The following is a 22,798-nucleotide window of genomic DNA, read 5'->3' on the forward strand; positions in this document are numbered from 1 at the left end:
ATAGACTATGTAGTAGCCTGGTACATGTGGCAAAAAGGCCGTGAATTGTTTAGTCTATCCGGAAAATTCAATTCCAAATTAGATCAATAATAAATCATGCATTTCTGAAAAAACATCTTGTCCACGGTCAGAGAAGATAAAAAGAAAAAAGGACAAGAAGTTTGTTACACATTGAGAACTCCCCCCCCCCCCCGACATCGAATAAGATAGTCGGAATGTGAATATGTATGCCGGCAAAGATTAAGTCGGGAATCGTAGAAGACGAAAAAGAAGGAATAATTCGAATCATAATATTACTATTAATATAACATGTTTATTAAGAGGAATAGAATTGCCGGATCGTTTCAATGTAATAAAGATGTTATCTTGCATGTGGTGTGGGTTTCTTTCATCGTATTATGCGTCAAAGCAATATAAGAAACATTATAGGAGCGTCCATCCGCCAAATTCGTGCATCTTTTTTCGGATAAAGATTCAAACGGGAATAAACCGTATAATCGCGAGTTTAAATGTTGCATTGTCCGTCTTAGACTATTATTCCAAGTTAGCATATATTGTATTCTAATTGCATGTTGTATCTATCTAAAAGATAAGTTTATACGTTTATTTGTTGACGAGAACATAACGAGATCGGCTGAGATCTTTTTATTTCTATAGTTGAACAAACTAAATCTTATCGATCTCGATTGATACTGAGATTTTCGGCATGGGCGGAAATGGGCCTTCTTCTGCTCCGCGCGTCTGAGTGCATTGTTATACGTCGAAATGTATAGATCAAATATTTGCATTCGAAATCGCCGGAAATCAGAGATCGGGCGATCTCGGACTGAACTGAATTAGTAGGAATATAAAAATGTTCTCCCATCCGCAATTCTCGACGTCAGAGGCGCGTCAAGAGTCATCGATTGAAATCCACTAATTACGGCAGAGGAGACCCTCGTCCGTGCGCAGTTTGCATATTTCATGTACTGCATATATCGTGTAAATATATAATATTTTTGAACGCCATACTCTTTTTAGTTCCAAAGGATCGTCTCTGGGTATTATTAAAAGAACTCGGGCTCTCTCGAACGATTATATTTCTATTGATTCCCTTGAATTTCTTAAACACGAATTTATCTGGCAAAAAATGTAAGGGGAACTTGTCATCATTTTTTTTCAGTCTATTTCTAACTATGCAAAATCTTATTTAATTTTGTTCTACCGAGCCCAGAATATGTATGATGTGTATAACGCTTTAAGCAGCTGCGCACAATACGATTACATGGAACTCTCTAAAAAGAGAAAAATATCGGTAACAAATGGATACGCGATTGCAATATTGTATAATGTCACAACTGAATTAGAGGGATGATGTGAAATAAGGAAAAAGAGACGAATATCAGTATCCATAGACGTGAAATCGTCTACAAACATAATTTCGCTGGGGCATCTCGGTTGTAACCGATTTTCTAGTGATATTTAAAATTAATTTATCTTAATTCAAACTATCCCTTATATACGAAACAGTTATATGGAGCGTATTCACCATGAATTCACAAGAGGAAAAATCTCATTGCTCTCTGTGGTGCGAGCAATTTCGTCTTACATCCGTTCCATTTGTCGTTCGAGCGATCAATAGCGAATTCGAGCGATGAATTTGTACACGTATATGAATGTGTTAAAAACATAGTTTATAGTAAATCAAGAGAATTATGAGAAAAGAGGCAAATGCATTCTACGTTGAGAAATATTTTAGCAAATGTTAAAATCTGAAATATAACGATTGTCGCGGATATTGCAAAAAATTATATATATATACGCGCGACGCGATGTTTTTAATATTTAAATAGTTATTTAAGTAGTGCAATAGTTTCTAGTGATGCGATATATTATAAATGATTTCTAATAGTTGTATAATACCCGAAATAGATTTAAAGAATTTCAATTTTCTTCCTCATACTCATATATCAGTTACGAAGTGTTTGCAAAAAATAATGCATAAAAGCAAATTTTAAATGCAATTGAGGGTTTTGAGGATCAAAAATATAATCAACGGCTTTATTACTTGGGAACAATTCAGAATTTCAGTATTAAATTTATTTTTATTCTTCCATAATCATGGATTTATAAATTTTATTCAGGAAAATTTTTGGAAAATTTTTGACATTTACTTTAAATTAATTATAATCTCTTTTTTATCTAAAAATTAATCTCTTTCGTTTTCGTGATAATGGCACGATAATAAAAATTGCCACATATATTATGTACATCCTTGTGATTTTCACGTTTTTATGAAAAAATAGTAATAATAGAAACAGCGTTTTAATTAGCGTGTTTAATTATTATATTAGAGATTGAATTTACAATTTGATAGATTATGTACATTATTAATTGATATATTATTTTTACTGTGTTTTCAATTAATTTGAAATAAGTGGCTTTTCTTGGTGCTTTTTTGTATGATTAAGGAATCTTAGAAGTAAATCAAGTTATTTCAAAGTGGCATTAAAAAATTATCTTCTCTAATCTTCTGTGCAATTGAATTTGGAAAAATCTAGGAATTCATGATAACAAATTCCTTTATTAAATGTTACCAAACATTCGATAATATATCTTTGACAAGTATGCTTCTAAATAAAAATGATGATAGGCACAAAAATTTAATAAAGTATGACGTCTATTACTTATTTCATTTCATTTGCTAAGTGCTGAAAACGTAAGAGTACGCGCGGTCAATTGGTACAAATGCAAAGATAAATAAAGGAGGGGGGGGCCGCGGAGGAAAGGTGTGGTTATCGGTTTAAAATAGCAGAACGGATAATTGATAAGTTCGCTGTCCCGTTACCGGACACGGCCGAGTGTCGGATCTCCGCCCGCTGACATTTAAGCTAGTTGACATTGAAAACCACCTTGACAAGGATACGGGCCCAAACGTCAACGTTATTTTACTTGTCAGTTACGCGCTTTTTTCGCGACTTGTTCCGCAGAAGAGTCGAGAGCATAATGGCCTTGGGCGACATGGATGGCGATCGGACGGCGATCCTGGGCAGCAAGATCTTGGCACATGCTTCGTGTCGGCCCGGATCTCCCAAGGGCTCGGAGGGGCTCGGGCGCTCGGCATCCCTGACTAGTATCACTCGCACTCTCCTGCGAACACTTATGAGTGTTCGAATCAACGGGAACATCAAGTCTCGATTGGACATATCGAACGTAACACTTGGATGACGCACTTCTCTCTGTCGTTACAACAATCGAGAGTGATCCCTACATCTCTATGAGGGTGTAAGCTTTTTTGTCCTTTCTTTCTCTTGAATCATAATCAATACCTGCTGTCACGCACGTGCACGCCATGTCACCTATTTGAAATACGTCGGTAGAGGTTTAGGATTCTTTTCACTTGTGTTTTATATGAGGGTGGCGATTCGAATTTCAAATTGATAAGATCCATTTGTTTCAGGGTGCACGTGTCACTCATTCAACGCCATAAAAAATTTTTTTTTTAATATACTAGATTAAAATACAGTATTCTATTTTACTTTTGGATATCTGTATAACAATTGGATCTGTATAAATAGTTAAGCATACTTCTCTCAGTGGTTTTTTATATTAAAAGTTATTTAATTTTTTTTGTTGTGTTCTTAATTCTTATTATAAATTGCATGTTGTAGTATTTATTTGTAAATTTGATGAGGAAGTTACATTAAAAATAAAAATAAAATTTTTATATGTATTAAATAAAACTAATAAAATACGAAAATTTGTTTAGATCCTTTTAACTTGTTTAAAAATTTATTTTTGCTGTGTAATGCTATAGTCAAATTTTCCTCTCTGTTCCTTATTTGAGGAAATCAAAATTTTGGTATTTGCAATCAAATTTTCTATTGATTAGGAAAAAAAATAAATTAAGAAATCTGTAATTTTAAAATTTTGATAACTTAACTAGTATAGAACTTTTTAATTAAATTCACAACGCGCTCTTTTTGCATCTATGCTCTCTTGTTCTCTCGAGATCCGTTATGTGCGAGACGTGACGTGATATTTTAACGAGAAAAAAGCAGAAAAACTTTTCTCTTGATGAAATTTTATTGAAACGGTCGTCGATACGCTTGGCGAGCAACGCTTATTACAATAATGCTCATGTGTGGAGTTGAGATGGGGTTTGCTGCGAATGACAGATGAAAACTAAAACGTTAAAGGAATATTTTGCTTAAAAAAAAAAAAAAACTTTATTAAAATAATTTAATAATCATTAGCACGAAGCACTTTAATACTAGATAGTAGAAATCGGTACGATTGCAATATATAAAATTTTATACTATTATTACGTTTCTTCTGAGAAGTGATATAATTTCAGAATAGATTTATAAAAAAATGAGTTTATTTTAAATAATATCTTCTTTTAGATGAAGAAAAATCGAAGATTCAGAAGATTCAATTTAAAATCCTGAAAATCATAAACAAGAAACGAAAAATTGTTTGAGAGAAAAGTCAAACTTTTGACCATTTAAGAATACCAAAATCTGATATGTGTTAAAAATAAGCAAATATAAGAATAATTAATTTTTCGTTGTTTAATATAGAAAAGAAATATTAGATTAAACGAATTATACATTTACTTTTAATAAACTTCTAAAAATTTTTAATAGATTCTGCAGATTGAATTAATCACCAATTAAATCAATCCGATTTTGATTATCATAGTAAACTAAAAGTTGTAGCACGGCCGCGTCCATTTAATTCGAGACGCGAAATGATAGAAAAGCACTTTTTCGGCATTCTTTATTGAATTTAGATTTTTTGTATTACAATATTTTTCATCATTATTTTTAATTATATATCGGTAATTAGTTTTGCATATTTTATAAGATTTAATTTTAATAATGAGTTCTTTAAGAATATAATGTATTCGTTTCTTTATTTTTGTAGATAACACTTTTAACTTTTTTAATTTAAAATTTTTATTTTACCTTATTTAAAAAAATAATTTTTTTATTTTAATTTAAATAAGATAAAATTAAAATTAAAATTAAAAAAGTTAAATATTATCTATAAAAATTAAGATATTCGTTTTTTTATTTTTGAAAATTTTAATTTTATCTTATTTAAAAAATAATTATTTCTTAAACAAGGTAAAATTAAAATTTTAAATTAAGAAATAATTATTTTTTAAATAAGACAATGTATTCGTTTCTTTATTTTTGTAGATAATACTTTTAGCTTTTTTAATTTTAAGTTAAAATTAAAAAAGCTAAAAATGTTATCTACAAAATAAAGAAACAAATACGTTGCCTTATTTAAAAAATAATTATTACTTAATTTAAAATTTTAATTTTACCTTGTTCAAGAAATAATTATTTTTTAAATATGGTAAAATTAAAATTTACAAAAATAAAGAAACTAATACGTTATATTCTTAAAGAACTGATTATGATCAGCTCACAAAGTGCTCAGAAAAAAAATTATGTTTCTTCTTTCTTTTACAAATATCAGCTAATCTCCCAGAATCCGTAGTCAATACTTTGCCAAAGGATCTAAATACCGGAGTTTATTATGGCTGGGCATCTTTGCACGGGGAAGTTTACAAAATGGTCGCAAGCATAGGATGGAATCCATATTACAAGAATGAGAAAAAGTCACTGGTACGTAAAACAATTTCAAGACTAAATTTCTATTTGAATTCAAGATAGCTCGATTATTCTAAGTTACATTATATTTTGTATATAATAGATATCATTATTTATGTACAATGTAAATATTTTATTACATCTAGAAAAATATCTTTGTGTTTGTACTAAAATAAATTGATTTTTTTAGGGAAGTGCACCTGCTACATAAATTCCAAGATGAGTTCTATGGTAAGGAACTCAAAATTATTATTGGCGGATATATAAGACCAGAAAGGGATTTTTCCTCTCTAGGTAATGAATGCTGTCATAATAATATGTAAAATATATGTAAATTATTATTCGTTCGAATAGTTCAAAATGGCTATTTTACAGTTTGTTATTAGAGAACAATTTTGTTATTTATTTTTGCAGATGAACTTATCGCAGAGATAAAGAATGATATTGCAATTGCGGACGTCAATTAGAAGAACCTGTTATAAACAAGTTAAAAAATGATGACTTTTTCAATAATAAAACAACTCACTATAAGAAAAAAAAGTATAATCAGATCAAGAGAATATTTTTATTGCTTTCAATTGTATATACATATAAAATACTTATACATATATACTATGTACCTATTATACTTATATAAATATTTAATATACATATATATACATATACTTGTGTGTGTTGTGGTATTTTATTAATGTATTCATAAAATTATATTTTTATATAACCTTGAGAAAGTAGATCAGAGAATACCAATGTACAAATATTATTTTGAAATTTTCTTAACAGATTTACATAGTATTGAAAATGAAAAATATTTTCTGTGAAAGTAGAAAAAGTATTAATAAGACATTAAATCATTTGGTGAAATTAAATCCACACTCGTCGAATTCTTCGTATGCGAAGAAGACGTAGAAGCTGGTGAAGAGTTTCTATATCATTGACATTCGTTATCGGTAATGGCGGTTGTATATAATTCGAACAAGAAGGCATGTTTGTATACGGATATGATGCATTAGGAAATTGATAATTTATCATTGCGGGCGGATTTAATCTCGGAGGAGCGCCGAAAGGAATTCTAGGATATTGACTTTGAATGTTGTTACTTTGGAAATTAGGTTTGGCACCTTGATAATATTGATTTACGCTGTATTCCGAAATATTTGAATTATTGTACTGTGACAAATGTCCGTTATATGATGATCTGTAACCTCCATATGGTCCGTTGAACATCGAATGTGTATTCTGTAACACTGGTTGCCATAACGCATTATTTTGATATGGATATTGTTGCCAAGATTCATTACAGGAGGATGAGCCGTTTTGTGCAGAATTAATATGATCCCAATTCCGATTTGGCTGCCTCTTTCTGTTATATCTCTGACATTGGACATTTCTATTTTTGTTCCATGGATGATTTGATTGCCAGCCCATTGTTGTATTGTTAGAATCTAAAAATCAATTAGTAGTATATTATTTAGTTATTTGTAAAGATTAACGAGCGTGGCGCAGAAAACTGTACATGTTCTGTTTCTCGAAGGTCTGAGTTCAAGTTTGATTCAAATCCGTAAATTATAAAAGTGCATGTTACATACAGGAAGTCAATACGTTTCTGACTAAAAGCAATGGATCAAGTTAGCAACTTGTACTTTGGAATGGACTAATGCTGAATTTGAAATACACTCACCCGTTCGTCGTTGTCGTTTAATGCAGCGTCCTACTGTCAGAAGAATCTTTGTTATTTTTCTGCTTTATTTTCAGCATTTCATACGCTAGTTCGTCCTCAATCGTTTGAAAATTCTGGCGGCTCGTCATCGCCAACCGCATCACAAGCTTTTATTTCTACAAGAAAACATTTATTTGAATATGTTGCAATGTAACACATACTATGTTTGTCAAGGTACCAACTTTGTCAACTCGTGCAGGAAAACGAGGGATGTGTATCTGTCTTTCTTACTCGGGCAATAATAAACCTGCATGCCCACTTTAATGCCATTGTCTTCTATGTGGTTTAGCGTCATTGAACCGAATACAGTAATATGGCTCATTTAACACATCCAAATACGTCGATATTTGCCAATGCTTTAGTTCCTCTATTCACGAATAAACTGTGTCCAGATTAAGCGTAGGCTCACTAGGCTTTGGTTTACGATTACCAAGTGCTCAACTATTTTTTCAATCTAAAATACATTAAATACACAGATAAATTTAAAACATTTATACATTTAGAAATTACTACTTTATCTTACGACATTAATTCATCTTACAACTTTTTGAATGTTCACAGTATATATTATTAATTTTACCTCGCCTAATGGATTACATAAAACGTCGGGAACTGTAATATGTAAGTCTTCTATTGGTGGAAGATCATCTAACTCACTTTCTATATGTTTCTCCTTTATTGTATTTATCTTGCTTTCATTCTTTCTAAAAGTTAATATATATGAAAAGTTTATATTATTTTCACTCATAAAGAAATTTAAATTAAATATATAATAAATATGTGTTATAATTTTATTCTATAAAAAATAATAGTACCTGTTATTAGTACTCGCAATATCATCTGAACCACTTTCGCTGCCAGTATCACTACTACTATCGCTAACTACTGCTGCTGCTGCTGCTGCTGCTGCTGCTACTACTACTACTACTACTACTACTACTGATATTGATGCTGCTATTAGAATCATCTTCGCTATCAATTTCTTCACAGGATGACAAGCTTTCTTCAACTGTACGATATTGCTGTATATTTTGCATCTGTAACACAGTGTGTTGATTTTCAGTGTCATTTATAGAATCTGCTTTTATCTCTTCTAAATCAGTATCTGAATCAGTATCTTTATATTCTACGCAATCATATGAAGCGAAGATGTTCCACCACAATCTGTCAAATAGATAAACAAAAAATATACATGCGTGAGGTACTTCAATATTTACACTGGTATAGCTAAACTGAATAATTATTCATTTCTCATATAAACAAAGTTTTAAATAATAAACCAATATATTTGTGTTTACCCTTGCTGTTGTGGCAATAGATTATTTACTTGCATCTTATTATTATGAATATTTACTTCCACAACTTGATTAATTACTTGATCATTTGCACATGTATTTTGTACTATATTGGTATTACTTGACATATTACATTCTGTAATATCTGGACATTTTTCTTGGATAGTTTCTTGTTTAACATTAGATATATTCTTATCAACAGCCATATGTATAGTTATCTCATCGTTTTCCTTTAAATGAAATAAAGAATATTTGTAATATCAAATACTTTGGTAAAAGATTTTTATAGAATTTTTATACACCTTGAAACACTTTTCAAAATATTTAAAAATCTTCATCTTTTCTTGGAACTATATATATAAATTCTGAAATATTCTAATATTTCATGTTAATAAATAAAAAATTGATTTAATAAAATAATATACAAGAAATTATACAAAAATTTTTGAAAATTCTAAGCAAAGATGTATATTTTCTCAGTACTTCTGAAGTGTTTCGATTCATATAAAAATTCTGAAATATTTTCACTAAGGATATCACAGCTTTTATATTTTCTATCTTGTTTGTGTCTGACATTATGATGAGCGTTCAGCTTATCGTATCAATATTTATTTCTCACAAAAATATATACTAAAGTCATTTTATTGATCATGTTATATTATTCAATGGATGGTATGCTATGTTTCTCTTACTTTATGTTCTAAAAATGAATTTGATGATGTTTGCAAATTTGAAGACACTTGGGAAGTATTTCTTTATTTTCTTCTGACATGTTTGTCGATATCTCTTCATGATCAGTTTATTCATGCTTATATTAATTGTTAGTTTTGTTTTTAACTCAAGCCTAACTCACGTGGAACTCCACAAAAAATATACGTCACTCACACACAGCCATTGACCTTAAAGAAAATATACTGAGAGAAGCACAAGCTTATATGATGGAAATACGCGATCGACGCGATCCTAGTGGCCTGGAATTGATATTTTTAGTGTACAGTATATTTTTTGTTGATATTATTTTTACATAAATTTGTTTTTTATGAAAATAAATTTGTGTTGTTATAAAAAGTTAACTTGCGCATATTATTAACAACTTTTTCTTATGTTTCATGCAAACGTTACGTAGAGAGAATAAAACAATGAATATTTATACCTTTATTTTCTGTGACTTTTGTAACAAAAAGGATAAAAACCCTTGTCTCGTGGATCTCTCTTGGACCGTGTCGGACTAGTCAGTGTCCATTCCATTCCAAGTATATTTCATATGTAGGTATATTTCAGTGGCTAGTACCGAAGTCTATAGATTATGTTACGTATACTATAGATTTTCAATCGAGTGAGTCCCAGATGCGCAATGTAAAACAGATACCACCAATCAAATTCTACAAATTTATCCTAACTTTACTAAAGCAGTAATCTGATTGGTGATGTCCGTTTTACACTGTGCGCATCTGGACGCTCTCTTTAAAATTTTATTTTATACAAAATCAAAAACAACACAACACAACAAACACATATTCTTCCTTTCACAAACACAAGGTACTGGTAATAAATTTTGGAACACAGCCATAGTATTAATTTTATAATTTATTATTATTCTAATGTTTTGTAAATCTATACTTAAAACTATATATATTTAAAAACTATATATATTATATTTAGAATTCAATAATACTCGATTTTATTTAAATTGTAATTTTAATGTTATCATACCCATATGTTAGATTATCCATAGAGAGGAAAATACAAAAGAATTGTGATTTTGCAGCAATATATTATATAATATTACAGCATTACAAGTATTCATAATTAAAGTATTCAATTAACTTCAATTTTAATTGATGCAAATTAGAATTATCGGTCTTTAATAATAATTCGTTGGTGATGATACAGGCATAAACATGTCGTGTTGTTTAAACTCTAAAAAAATGCATTTGAAACGAAATAAATACATAGGATTGTTAGAGAGAGAAAAAGCGAAGGTCCTAAATACAATTAAGAAAAAGCATATTATCCGTGTTCCAATTTCTTTTACTTTTCTCTATTCTTTCAAACCAAACCGTGGGAGTTTGCCGTCTACTTGTTTGTATAGTCCGTGCGGTTCCTCCTGTTATCGAATCCGCCCCGGAACTTGTTATGAACTTGATGATTTAGCGAGAAAATGTCAATTAATCTGACGAAAAACAATGATGCCTTGGTGGCCGCTTGGCACAGCGTGGTCAACGATAAATTGTCTACTAACTGGTAGGCGTACACCTAAGTACCAATTGCGTTTCTCAATCCGGCGTGTGACACCGGAGTCTGATGCTTTCGACATATTTGCACGTATACGTACAAGGCAATCGTCAAATTAGCCGGTTACTTTCGTGAATATTAAGCTGACAATGAGTATTTTTGTTCTTATCTTATCAATGTCTTATTATTTCTACCAGTTTTTAAAATCCATTTTATTTCTTAAAACTGAACAAATAAAGAGTAGATTAAACCGAGATTGAAGTATCTATATTAGTAGAAATGGATATAAATCTATCTTGATTTTCATTTCTCTTTTGAAATCTTATTTTTATTCACTCTTGATAATTATTATTAAAAAAAAAAATGTTAGATGAGTTAATTATTTTATCTAGATAAGATGAATATTAGAAATGTTTAATTATTTTTAACAAGAAAGAAATATAGATCAATATAAGATTACTTATGTGTTTAAAATGTACAAATGTATGATGTGTAATTTTATATAGCTATAATTTATTAGTGATATGAAACTCATTTATATTTCTGACTTTAAAATCTCATACAATGTATAAGTCTTTTACAATTTTTATTCAATCTGTCACATTTCACAACTAAGAACTTAAATATTTTTCTATTCTTGACAGGGCTCTGTTTGGCTATGAAGGGCAGACTAATAATTTAAAAGTAGATGGAACAGGAAATGGTGGTTTGGAAGAAATGATTGATCGACTGAATAGTAGTCACATCATGTATGCATTTTGTAAAGTTATCGATACTAAAACAAGTCTACCAAAATATTTACTTATTAATTGGGTCAGTATAAAATTAATATATAAAATGTGTGATTTAAGATTAATTTTTTATGAAAACAGGATAACGACAGTTTGCTTTTATACAGAATAAAGAAAATGTGGAATAAAAATTTCGATTCAATTTCATAATTTAGATATTTTGCTTAATAAAATATTTACTTACAGCAAGGGGAAGGTGCTCCAATTGTTAGAAAAGGAACATGCGCTAATCACATTAGAGATATAGAAAAATTGTTGAAGGGAGCACATATAACAATTACTGCACGTTCTGAAGATGATGTGGAGGTAGACATGATTATGGAAAAGCTTGCACGAGCAACAGCTTCTGCATATAAATTCAATGAACCTCGTAGTGAAAACGAAGGAAACACAGGTCCTGTTGGAACAACATATCGCAGGTTATTACTACTTCTATCTCGTGTTACATTTTTAAACATATCATTATTCTTTATGATGCAATTCTTACCCAATGTGTACTTTACAGAGTAAACCCTGAACAAGAAATAAATGCAATGGAGAGAGATCAGTTTTGGGAAAAGGAAGAAATGGAGGAGAAAAGAAGATTGGAGCAAGAGCGTCTGCGTTGCGAACAAGAGCGGCAGAAGTTAGAACGAGAAGTTAGAGCTCGGGAAGAAAAGGAAACGCAACTGAGAGAACAACAAGTATATACGTTTTAATCTTGCATATTTTTCGATTCTATATATATATATATATATATACATATATATATATATATATATATATATATATATATTAGATGTATTTAGACATTGCGTCCTATGAAGTTATTATTATTAATTTTACGTTCTTGTTTATATGCATTCGAATATTGTTACAGGTAACGGCAAAGGAAAATTCAATCGCTCGTCAAAAACTAGCTGAACAGCGTGCCGAAAATGTAAACAACTTACGCAATCAAGTGGCTGCTCAAAATTACAGCAATGACGTCGAAGATGATCATAAATCGCGAAGCGAAGAACTACGGAGACAAAGGAGCAAAGAAACACAACAATTGATTGCTCAAAGAACAATAAATGCTCGAGCGATATTTGAACAGAATTCAGCGGCCGGTCAAATGAAGACGAGTTCTGCTCAACAATTCTTACCTAAGAACAATCATGTGGAATCAATGAGAAAAGCGTTGGAGGAGACTCAGATAAAGGATCAGTCCGACGTGAAATCTCGTGAGGAAACATTAACTGAAGCGAAAAAATCAACAAATGCGGAAACAATTGTCTCTTCTGTAGTGTCTCAATCTCAAAATACCAATCAAGAATTAAAAACAACTGCCAATCCGCAATCAGAACCTGGACAAACGACAGAGACTAAGGAGCAGGTCGCCGAAAACGAATTGTACAACCAATTAGATGGCCCGTACTTATACTTTGATCCAAATAACGAGGGAATGAAAGCTAGAGCTTTGTATGATTATCAGGCCGCTGACGACACAGAAATCACTTTTGATCCCGGAGATATAATTACGCATATTGACGCAATTGACGAAGGCTGGTGGCAAGGGCTCGGACCAGATGGTACATACGGACTTTTCCCTGCTAATTACGTTGAAGTTATCGAGTACAATACAACATGATAAAACATGTTTCCAGAAAAATTTATGAAGATTACTTATAATTTTCTTCATAACTATCCACATGAATTCACTTGCATGTAAGACATTGATATCAGCGCAATATTATCCCTGATAAATGCTGTTACACAAGCATAAGTAAGAAATTGAACCACGTGATAAAATTAATTCCGAATGACTAGAAAAAAAATCTTTTATAATAAAAATGGCGTGTAACAACCATAGACGTAATAAGTAGGGACGTCTGAAAGTTCGTGCGAGATATTTATGTTCAGCAGCCGATCGTCACACACACACACACACACTTCGCGCGATATTCAGTAGGATTTTGCACAAACGTCCGGCCCTTATTAATAAGTACATACCTATTATGTCTATACAACAAGTGCATGCACGTCTTCATAATATTTTACGCCTTCCACACCTTTATTTAATTTTAGAGGATTTATGCAAGGAATGAGTTTACAATTAAAATAACAATTAACTTGGTAAAACTCGGAAAGAGATGATTGAAATGTTTAATCATAACCAGGTAATATGTATGTCTTCCCAACAGGTTTTATCCAATTAATCCATTAATTATATAAATATATATCTTTTTATAACATATTCTGTATCAGATGCTGATATAGCAGTAACTACAATGCATTTATGTACGAATGGAATTTGCGTTACTGCAAGTCTAGCTACTTACTTATTTAAGCATATATATCATTTTTAGAAATAAGTACTTCAAATTTGTTACAGTTTATTAACAAAAAGAAACTTAATATCGAAGAACCCGCTTGAATGCAAACGGCTTTCTCATTTTTTATATTACTTTTTAAATGTTGATGTTATATATGTTATTCAAAAAGCATAGAAATGCTTTTAGTTATCGTTGAGACATAAGAGCGGCAGTTGACACGCATATTAGACATGATAAATTATTTTATTGTATGATATAGGAATTTTATAGATAATAATGAGATAAAGTAGCATCACAATATCAATGTTACATAAATAAAACAAAGAAAATCATCTCCGATAATTCTGATTTTGTGCGCCACCTCCGCTACCTGCATGACTCAAAAATGCTAAATGACCTTTTGGACATTTATTAGCGTAATGACCTTTTTGTCCACACTTGTAACACGTTACTTCTTCAAGTGGCTTTTGCGGCCCTCGCGGCGGCGGTGGTCCATTGTTCATGTGATGATGCGATGTGTGAGAGTTGTCGAGCTCTTGCCGAACTTGAGCCTCTCTTACATCGGGAGGCATTTTGTTGCAGTAGATCGCTTTATGACCTCCTTCACCACAAAAGTGACACGTGATCATCACCTTCTTGCCTTCCTTCGGTTGCATATCTTGTACCGCTGGCAATTCAAATCTTGGACTAAACATAGATTAAGTATGAAAATGTTGAGATTCAATGTACATTTTGTATTACAGATTTTGATTTTTATATGGATATATATACTTACTGCATGAATTTGCAATTTGACCCCTCTGGACAAAAACCAGCCAAGTAAGCCATACACAAAACGCGTCTGACATGTCGATGTCGACACAATGGACCATGCCTGCAGAACCACGATCATACCATGGGCAATCTCTCACTTTAGTCTCAGGATCGATGTGTAAGAATGGACATTCCTTATTGTGACATGCATCTGTAACAATATACTTTGTAAATTTATATATAATTTAATAGATATAGTCATACAATTTAAATGCCTAGAACATAATTGCATATTATTTAAAGGGATTGTTTATATTTAATCATTTAAATAAATTACTGAAAATTTTTTGCTTAGAGTGCATTCCAATTAATGCTCGCAATGTTTGCAAGCATCATTTATCCTTGTTTAATTAAATTCGATAAACAGCAAAGATGAAATAATTCCAAGAGTGTTGTAAGCGTTAAGTGGAACGCACTCTTAATAGTATTAATAAACAATTAAATAGTTACGTTACAAAACTACTTACTGAATCTGGAATAAAAATAACATTCTGGCATTTTTGTCATGTCATACTCGTGTAGAAATTCACATTGATCACCCTTTTTGCAAAGACCTCTTAACCAATGTTTACATACTATCGTACGATCGCCACGAACATGTCTGAATGGACACGAAGCTCCTTTATTACAAGTGCCTCTCGGGTAAAACTGACATACTGCAGCAATTGATTCTATAAATTAAAGGAAAGAGATTATTTATTAAAAGTTTCATATTATTAACATATATCAATTTCCTTTTTATGGTATTTTTTTTATAGGAAACAAGACAGAGATGATCGAATAAGAGTATAATCCATAAAGATTAAGACAAAAGTTGAACAAAAAAAAAAGAAAAATGAAAGAAAATTGAATAAATGTAAAAAATTTAACAAAAAAGAACAATTAATAATGATAATTTACAAAATACTGTTACAATTACATTGTTACTTAATACTGTATTTCTAGAAAAAAAATTTTTGACTTCTGACAAATAGGTCAAGTTTCTATCAAATTAAAATTTATATTGCAATAAATTTTAATTAAAAGAAATTGCTGGGAATTTTTCACATTTATAAAATTGTTAGGATCTTTTTACATTTATAAAGTTTAATTCATAAAATCTCATTTTTCACTGACTTGAAGACTGAATATTATTACTTTAAAAAATCGATTGTTTAAAATAAGAATTTGTAATTTGGTATTGTCACAATAAAAATAAAAGTTTGTAATAAATGTATATATAATGTTTTTATATGTAAAAATTGAAATAAAAAGAAATCTGCATAAAATATGACACTATGCTGCATGAGCTTAACCTAACGCGAGCGGCAGTATAAAAATTATAACGTAAGAAAACATACTGTCCATGCCGGTAAAAGGTAATGGAAGAGCTCCATATTGCTCATCGAGAGCTTCCTCAATGTCAAATCGCATGTGTTCCACGTTCGCTACTATACACTCCATTGTTATTGTAAAATTCGAACAACTAAACACAAGCTACTCGTGTTCTATTCGATCTGAACCTGCCGAGATTGATGCATGCAGCTGATGCAGCAACATTACTCGTCCCAACGAGATGTCACTACAAGTCTTGTGACGTTGGTTTATACAAAGTGGTGGTGTGTGTGGTGGTGTGTGGTGGTGTGTGTGCTCTAAAGATTCAATTCCATTCTTTTTCATTATCCAATGCAGCGTATTGTATTTCAGCAATTAATATCTTTTTCTTATCAATATAAATTAATTTTAATCTTTATTTATTCTTTAATCTTTATTCCAACTTTTTCCTCATAAAAACACTTTGCCAAAAAATTTGCTGAAATTTTGTTAAAAATGCTTGAATTTGTTCTATGTTTTTTGAAACACTTTTCAATGAAACTTTAGCAAAATTTTAACAAATTTTAGTTATTTTAGTATAATTTTAACAAACAAACAAAATGGCAGCATATATTTTTACAAATATTTTCATCAAAGTTGATTAAAACTTGATAAACAAAAATTTTATTGTTACAATACATCGTTATTTATTTTTACATTGGAGTTTAATTTTGGGAATTTGTTTCTGAGAAATCCTTTCATGTAATAGATTTTTCTTGTTTTAAAAACATGCTCTTGTTAAAACAAAAAAAATAAAAATTTACATAATCAAGAAATAAAAATTAACAAAATAAAAAAGTCTTTTACGTCCTTTACCTTTTACTTAATTAATAAAAATTGACAATTATTATAAAATTGATAATGTATAAAATGTTAAACATATTGTAAATAAGCATCGATGTGGATATTGTACCAGTATCCTAATCAATAGACAATAATTAAAATTATAAAATATTTAAATTATTTTGTGTAACTCATACGCTTTTTTATATTGTTGAATTATATACATTTATATTTTATTATATCAAATAATTTGGACTTTTAAATTATAATTATCTTATAAATATCTTAGTATTATATGTTACATAATAACAAGACCCCAATTGTTTACAAATTAATTGCCAATAGTATCGATTGCCAACAGATCGTTACTTTTTACCTACAAATTAATTGTCTACAAGCTTTTTTACGCATAAATAAAAATTAAAAGACGTACGTTTGCGTACATGAGCTTTCACGCACAAGCTCCTTTGCACACATGATATTATTGCCGGTATTCATTACACTAAAAATCACAACTTTGATCTTGATATATGTTATGTAGATGAGGATACTGATCAACTTTTCTTATAAATTAATCGGCGGTCTCGTATATATATATATTTTTCAAGTTATACTTAAATAAAGTTTTTTACTCTGTTCGTGACACTAGAAGAATTTATTTTAGTAATATTTATTTAAAATGATATAAAAAACTGGAAAAATTTAAATTTATTTATTTCTGAAAATATTTACTACCGTCGTCAATAATCTGAATCTGTTTTAGAAAAAGCACAATTTCAACTTCATGCTAATTGACGATAGATTGTCGAACGCTGATATCATTCGCGAATAAAATCTCTCTATTACTATTAACAAGATCCTTTTTTAAGAAAAGGAATCAAACACCTTTTTATTTTAAAAATATGTAAGAGTAAAATTCCGTTTGGGTTACAAAAACTCAGATGCCTATAGAGAGTTAATATTTAAATTACCATATTTATTTAAATTCTTAAATTATATTAAGTCATCATTAATTGTTTTAAATAATTTAAATACAATACTGTTCATATACTTAGATTTGTAATAGATGTTACATGAATAAATAAAAGAATGAAATAAATACATTGATATATAAAAATAATAATTCATAAAATAATAATAAAATACAATTAAATAATAATAAATAAATTTTATGTTTGTAAAGATAAATGCGTAATTTGTACAATCATTTACGTTGTGTGATAATGTAATTACTTATTAAAAACGCTTATTGTACACGTCAGTTGCTAAGAAATTAAAATCATAATCTCTTTTTTCATGCGTAGTGCAATGATGTTTTTAAAATTAACTAAAAAGAAATAATAATAATATAAATTATACAGTAATTTTAATCTTTCCTACTAATATCTCATTCTTAATATGCTTTAATTTGTTATTATGATTTAATGTTCAAAGGACCTTTATGGAAAAATATTATTGGATTCGCGTAAAATGATTGAAAATTATTGGAAAACCATTCAATTCCAATATTGTTCACTATTAATCTCAATAAATTTTTTGTAAGTTTAATAGTATTTTTCCATAAGGATAAATTACTTAGAAGTTATACTTACGGTAATAATTGCAACATTAACAACTTATTATTCTGGATTTCCTTCTGCATGTGCACCAGCGCATTGACCATTAACATTTACATATGTGTCGTTATTAGGTTCAACTATTAATTGTTAAATAATCTTCTTTTATCAAATTAATTTGTACCAATCATATTTTAAATTATTTATGTTATTTCTTTGTGTACATTTATAAAAATCTTTAGACAGTTACTTACATAAATTATGCTTCTTGGATAAGTGATCTTTTAAGTAATTTACACCGAGAAATATATTAACATTGCAATTCTCAACAATGCATGTTGTCTTCCCACATTCTACATCAAGAATGAAATATTGTGACAACCAGGTAGATTTAAGTTCGTCTTGTATTTTTTTTATTACTTCTGGATGTTTACGCAGTAGGTGGTTCTCTAATTGTGTCATTAATCCACTATAGAAGTAGTTGTCACAAATATTGCATTTTGTAAAGGGCCATTCTTTTAATGTAAAATATTGCCGTATTATATTATTAGAGGAGTTCCATGATTTTTTTGCATATTTGCGGCTTGTGAATGTATATCGGCTCGTTGAACATCAGCATTTATACTCGCGTTGTCGTTGGGTTTAACTATATTAATTGTTAAATTATATCTATATATGTTATGACCATGCGTATATTTGTATAAATCTTGGAACGCATACTTACCTATATTATGTCTCTTGAACAAGTGGTGTTTTAAATAACGTTTTCCACGAAATATATTGACACTGCAATTCTCAACAATACATGTTATTTTCTACATTCCATGTCAAATTTGAAATATTGTGACAACCAAGTAGATTTAATTTCGTCTTGCATTTTTTCTATTACTTCTGGATGCTTACACAACAGATGATTCTCTAATTTTGTTATTAGTCCACCATAGAAACGATTATCACAAATATTGCACTTTGAAAGGGGCCATTCTTCTGATGTGAAATGTCGCCATACCTTCTTGTAACGCAAACTCCATAATTTTTTAGGATGTTTTGCGATTTGAGAATGTGCACCAATTTGTTCAGCATCAACATATACGTTGCTTTGTCATTAAAATTAGTTATTAATTGTAAAATTATTACATTGTTACATGCTTGCGTGTTTACTATATTTGGAATATGTTACTTACTTATATTGTGTTTTTTGTACAAGTGGTCTTCTAAACAATTTATTCCACGAAATACATTGACACTGCAATTTTCAACAATGCATGTTGTCTTCCCATGTTCTATGTCAAATATAAAATATTGTGACAACCACATAGATTTAATTTCGTCTCGTATTTTTTCTACCGTTTCTGGATGTTTAAGCGACAGATGTCTCTCTAAACTACTGATAACTCCACTAGTGTAACGGTTGTTACAAATATTGCATTTTGCAGAAGGCCATTCTTCTACGGTGAAATATTGCCATGCTATGGTGTAATAGAAACTCCAGGATTTTTTTGCGGCTTGTAAATGTGCATCAACTTGTTGACCATCAACGTTTATATTTGTGTTGTCATTGGATTCAACTATTAATTGAAACATTATATATATGTTATATATTTGTGTATGTGTATATATAAATCTTTCAATATTTACTTGCCTATATTATGTTTCTTGAACAAGTGGTTTTTTAAATATTTTATTCCACCAAATATATTGATACTGCAATTGTTAACAATGCATGTTGTTTTCCTACGTTCCACATCAAATTTGAAATATTGTGACAACCAGGTAGATTTAATTTCATCTTGGATTTTTTCTACCGCATCTAGATGTTCAACAATAAATGAGTCTCTAAATGTTTGATTGATCCAGTATTAATATTGTTATTGCAAATGTTGCATTTTGCAAAGGGCCATTCTTCTGCGGTAAAGTATTGCCATACTATCTTGTTACGAAAACTCCATGATTTTTGTGTATATTTGCAACTTGTGAATGTGCATCAGTACATTGACCATCGGCGTTTATATTTGTGTGTCAGTGGGTCCAACTATTAATTGTGAAAACATTACGTCTATGTTTTTTCTTTGTTTAAATGTATAAATCTTTAAAATGAAAATCTTTGAATTTACTTACATATATTATGTTTTTGGGCCAAATGATCTTTTAGGTAATTTATTCCCTGAAATATATCGATGTAGCAATTGCTAATAATGCATATTGTCTTTCCATCTTCTACGCCAAATTTGAAATAATGTGACAACCAGCTACATTTAATTTCTTTTTGTATTGTTTCTGCTATTATTTCTAAATTTTTGTACGATAGATCCATCTCGAAATAATCCGTTTGTTCACAACATAAATAATGATTATTATTGGATTTAAAAATAAAGAGCCATTCCCTTGGAAAGAAATATTACTGTACAAAGCACTTACGTTCGACATTCCATTTTACGTTATTTTCTATTTTTTCATCTTATTACTTATTTTATAAAGATTGAGTAAGTGTGTTTTTATTCTTGCTGACGTTGTTAAAGTTTATTACAATTGTACTTTTTAGTATTAGTTAATTTAACACAAAATCTTTATTTATTAATTATTATATCAATATCAGCAATATTATTACATTCGCACAGTATCGCAGCAAGTGTCTTACTAAACGTGTCATGTATCAGCTATGCTGTAGAGAAATTCAACGAAGGTCGAAGAGAGATGAGTGAAATAAAAACAAAACATTTAACGGTACGTATAATAACTCCGTGACGACGCGATGGTCTCTAGTATAACGCAATCAGGTATATATATTTCATAATTAAATATTTTCCAATGTTTAAAATTTATACGTATATTTATTGTTTTGTATTTATAATATTTATGTATAGATTTTTAATCTATTCACATGGAATGTGGAAGGAATCCTCGCTAAAATATGGTTTTTTGCAATAATTTCTTTATGATTTTTTCTGAGTTTTAAAAGAGAAAAAGATCTTATAAATGCATGTCAACATCAATTATATTGCTCGTCAAGTTAATTTGTAAAAATTGATTCAAGACTGATGAATTTGTCGATACATAATTTGCGTGGGCTGAAGAATGTAATTTTCAATAAGAAATTATTGTAAAAACCCAAATATTCATTATTATTCATATTGACATTATTTTATGTATACTTCCGATTTTTTAATTTATTTGAGTCCAAAAATCTTTATATTTTTCTAATCACATATGTTTTACGAATCTGAAAATATGTACATACATCAGATAGCATCTTGAAGATTATTTTTAGATTTACTTTATTAAATTCAAAACATTTTTTATCTTTATAAAATATTGCGCGTTATAAATGTCTATTATAATTTTATGAACAATTTCAGACGCACAACTCACTGCGCCACAATTGTTACAATGGAATATTATAGTTACTATAGTACATCATAACAAGGAATATTACAGTCATTTGGCAGTTTTGAGATGCACCTGAAACGTTGCCATAAAGATAAAATAAAAGACGGAATGGAGCGTATGAAACAAGCAATTAACAGTATTTGTTCAGAGGAATATTTTGAATTCAACACCCACATGCTTCAAAATGCATTTATTGTAGTATATCATTTACTTATTTAAAAAACTAGATCAATTATACACATAAATAGACATGTTAGACTTAATCGTCCTAATTAAAATTTAATATTAAGAGAGATGGTAAAAATAGCAAAAAATTAGAATGATAAATACTGTGAATATTATCATGTTTTAATTCATGATAAATTTGACACAAATATCAGCATTATAAGTTAGAATACATTAAAGACCAAATAATTACTAATTTATTAAATATTACGAAAACATTTATGTGATATGATTTATATTTATACACATACGCGCTGAACAACCCGAGCAGCACATATTGTTTGGCTAACAGTTAGCCAATATTGACCCAATATTATATTGATATAATTGTAACGAGAGAGAGAGAGAGAGAGAGAGAGAGAGAGAGAGAGAGAGAGAGAGAAAGAGAGAGAGAGAGAAATACAAAATTGTTTTCTAACAAAAGCATGAGAAACAAGAAAAATGTTAGATTCATGCATATCTTTTCAAATTCACAATTTTTGATAACGTCACGATGTAAGAAATATCGATTGCGCATTCGCACGGTTTATGGCATCGCGCCGCATCGCGATTTATCCCCTGGTTTCCTCATTTTACGTGTGCGTGTAACGCGCGTCAGCAGGCGTATTTGAAAAAAAGTATTCATTGGAGCAGAGAGAGAGAGAGCAGAGCAGCGTGTTCGACGAGCCTGCTATGTGACACGCGGTGTGAGAAACGCATGGAAATCAAGGATTAACACGACTCAGACTTGCTTGCAC

General features: G+C 29.9%; 3 protein-coding genes and 1 pseudogene across 3 annotated transcripts; 2 read left to right on the top strand and 2 right to left on the bottom strand.

Annotated features, from left to right (window-relative positions):
- The first annotated feature begins 5,404 nt into the window (after window positions 1-5,404).
- On the top strand, window positions 5,405-6,085 carry LOC118648654 (riboflavin kinase-like). The gene is made up of 3 exons (XM_036295003.1): window positions 5,405-5,621; window positions 5,798-5,900; window positions 6,021-6,085. Exons 1-3 carry the CDS (start codon window positions 5,568-5,570, stop codon window positions 6,071-6,073), a joined length of 210 nt encoding a protein of 69 aa, XP_036150896.1. The 5' UTR covers window positions 5,405-5,567; the 3' UTR covers window positions 6,074-6,085.
- Window positions 6,086-6,470: 385 nt separating this feature from the next.
- LOC118648653 lies at window positions 6,471-8,827 on the bottom strand (annotated as a pseudogene).
- Window positions 8,828-10,689: 1,862 nt separating this feature from the next.
- LOC118644230 (drebrin-like protein) lies at window positions 10,690-13,446 on the top strand. The gene is made up of 5 exons (XM_036295001.1): window positions 10,690-10,865; window positions 11,501-11,669; window positions 11,834-12,066; window positions 12,153-12,330; window positions 12,507-13,446. Exons 1-5 carry the CDS (start codon window positions 10,783-10,785, stop codon window positions 13,257-13,259), a joined length of 1,416 nt encoding a protein of 471 aa, XP_036150894.1. The 5' UTR covers window positions 10,690-10,782; the 3' UTR covers window positions 13,260-13,446.
- Window positions 13,447-13,763: 317 nt separating this feature from the next.
- Window positions 13,764-16,240, bottom strand: LOC105832762 (cleavage and polyadenylation specificity factor subunit 4). The gene is given in 5 exon segments (XM_012673979.3): window positions 13,764-14,631; window positions 14,720-14,828; window positions 14,831-14,908; window positions 15,225-15,428; window positions 16,098-16,240. Coding segments are annotated over 5 exon segments (852 nt in total). The 5' UTR covers window positions 16,201-16,240; the 3' UTR covers window positions 13,764-14,273.
- Window positions 16,241-22,798: the final 6,558 nt, after the last annotated feature.

Source organism: Monomorium pharaonis, unplaced genomic scaffold (assembly GCF_013373865.1).
Source record: "Monomorium pharaonis isolate MP-MQ-018 unplaced genomic scaffold, ASM1337386v2 scaffold_569, whole genome shotgun sequence".
Lineage (NCBI taxonomy): Eukaryota > Metazoa > Arthropoda > Insecta > Hymenoptera > Formicidae > Monomorium > Monomorium pharaonis.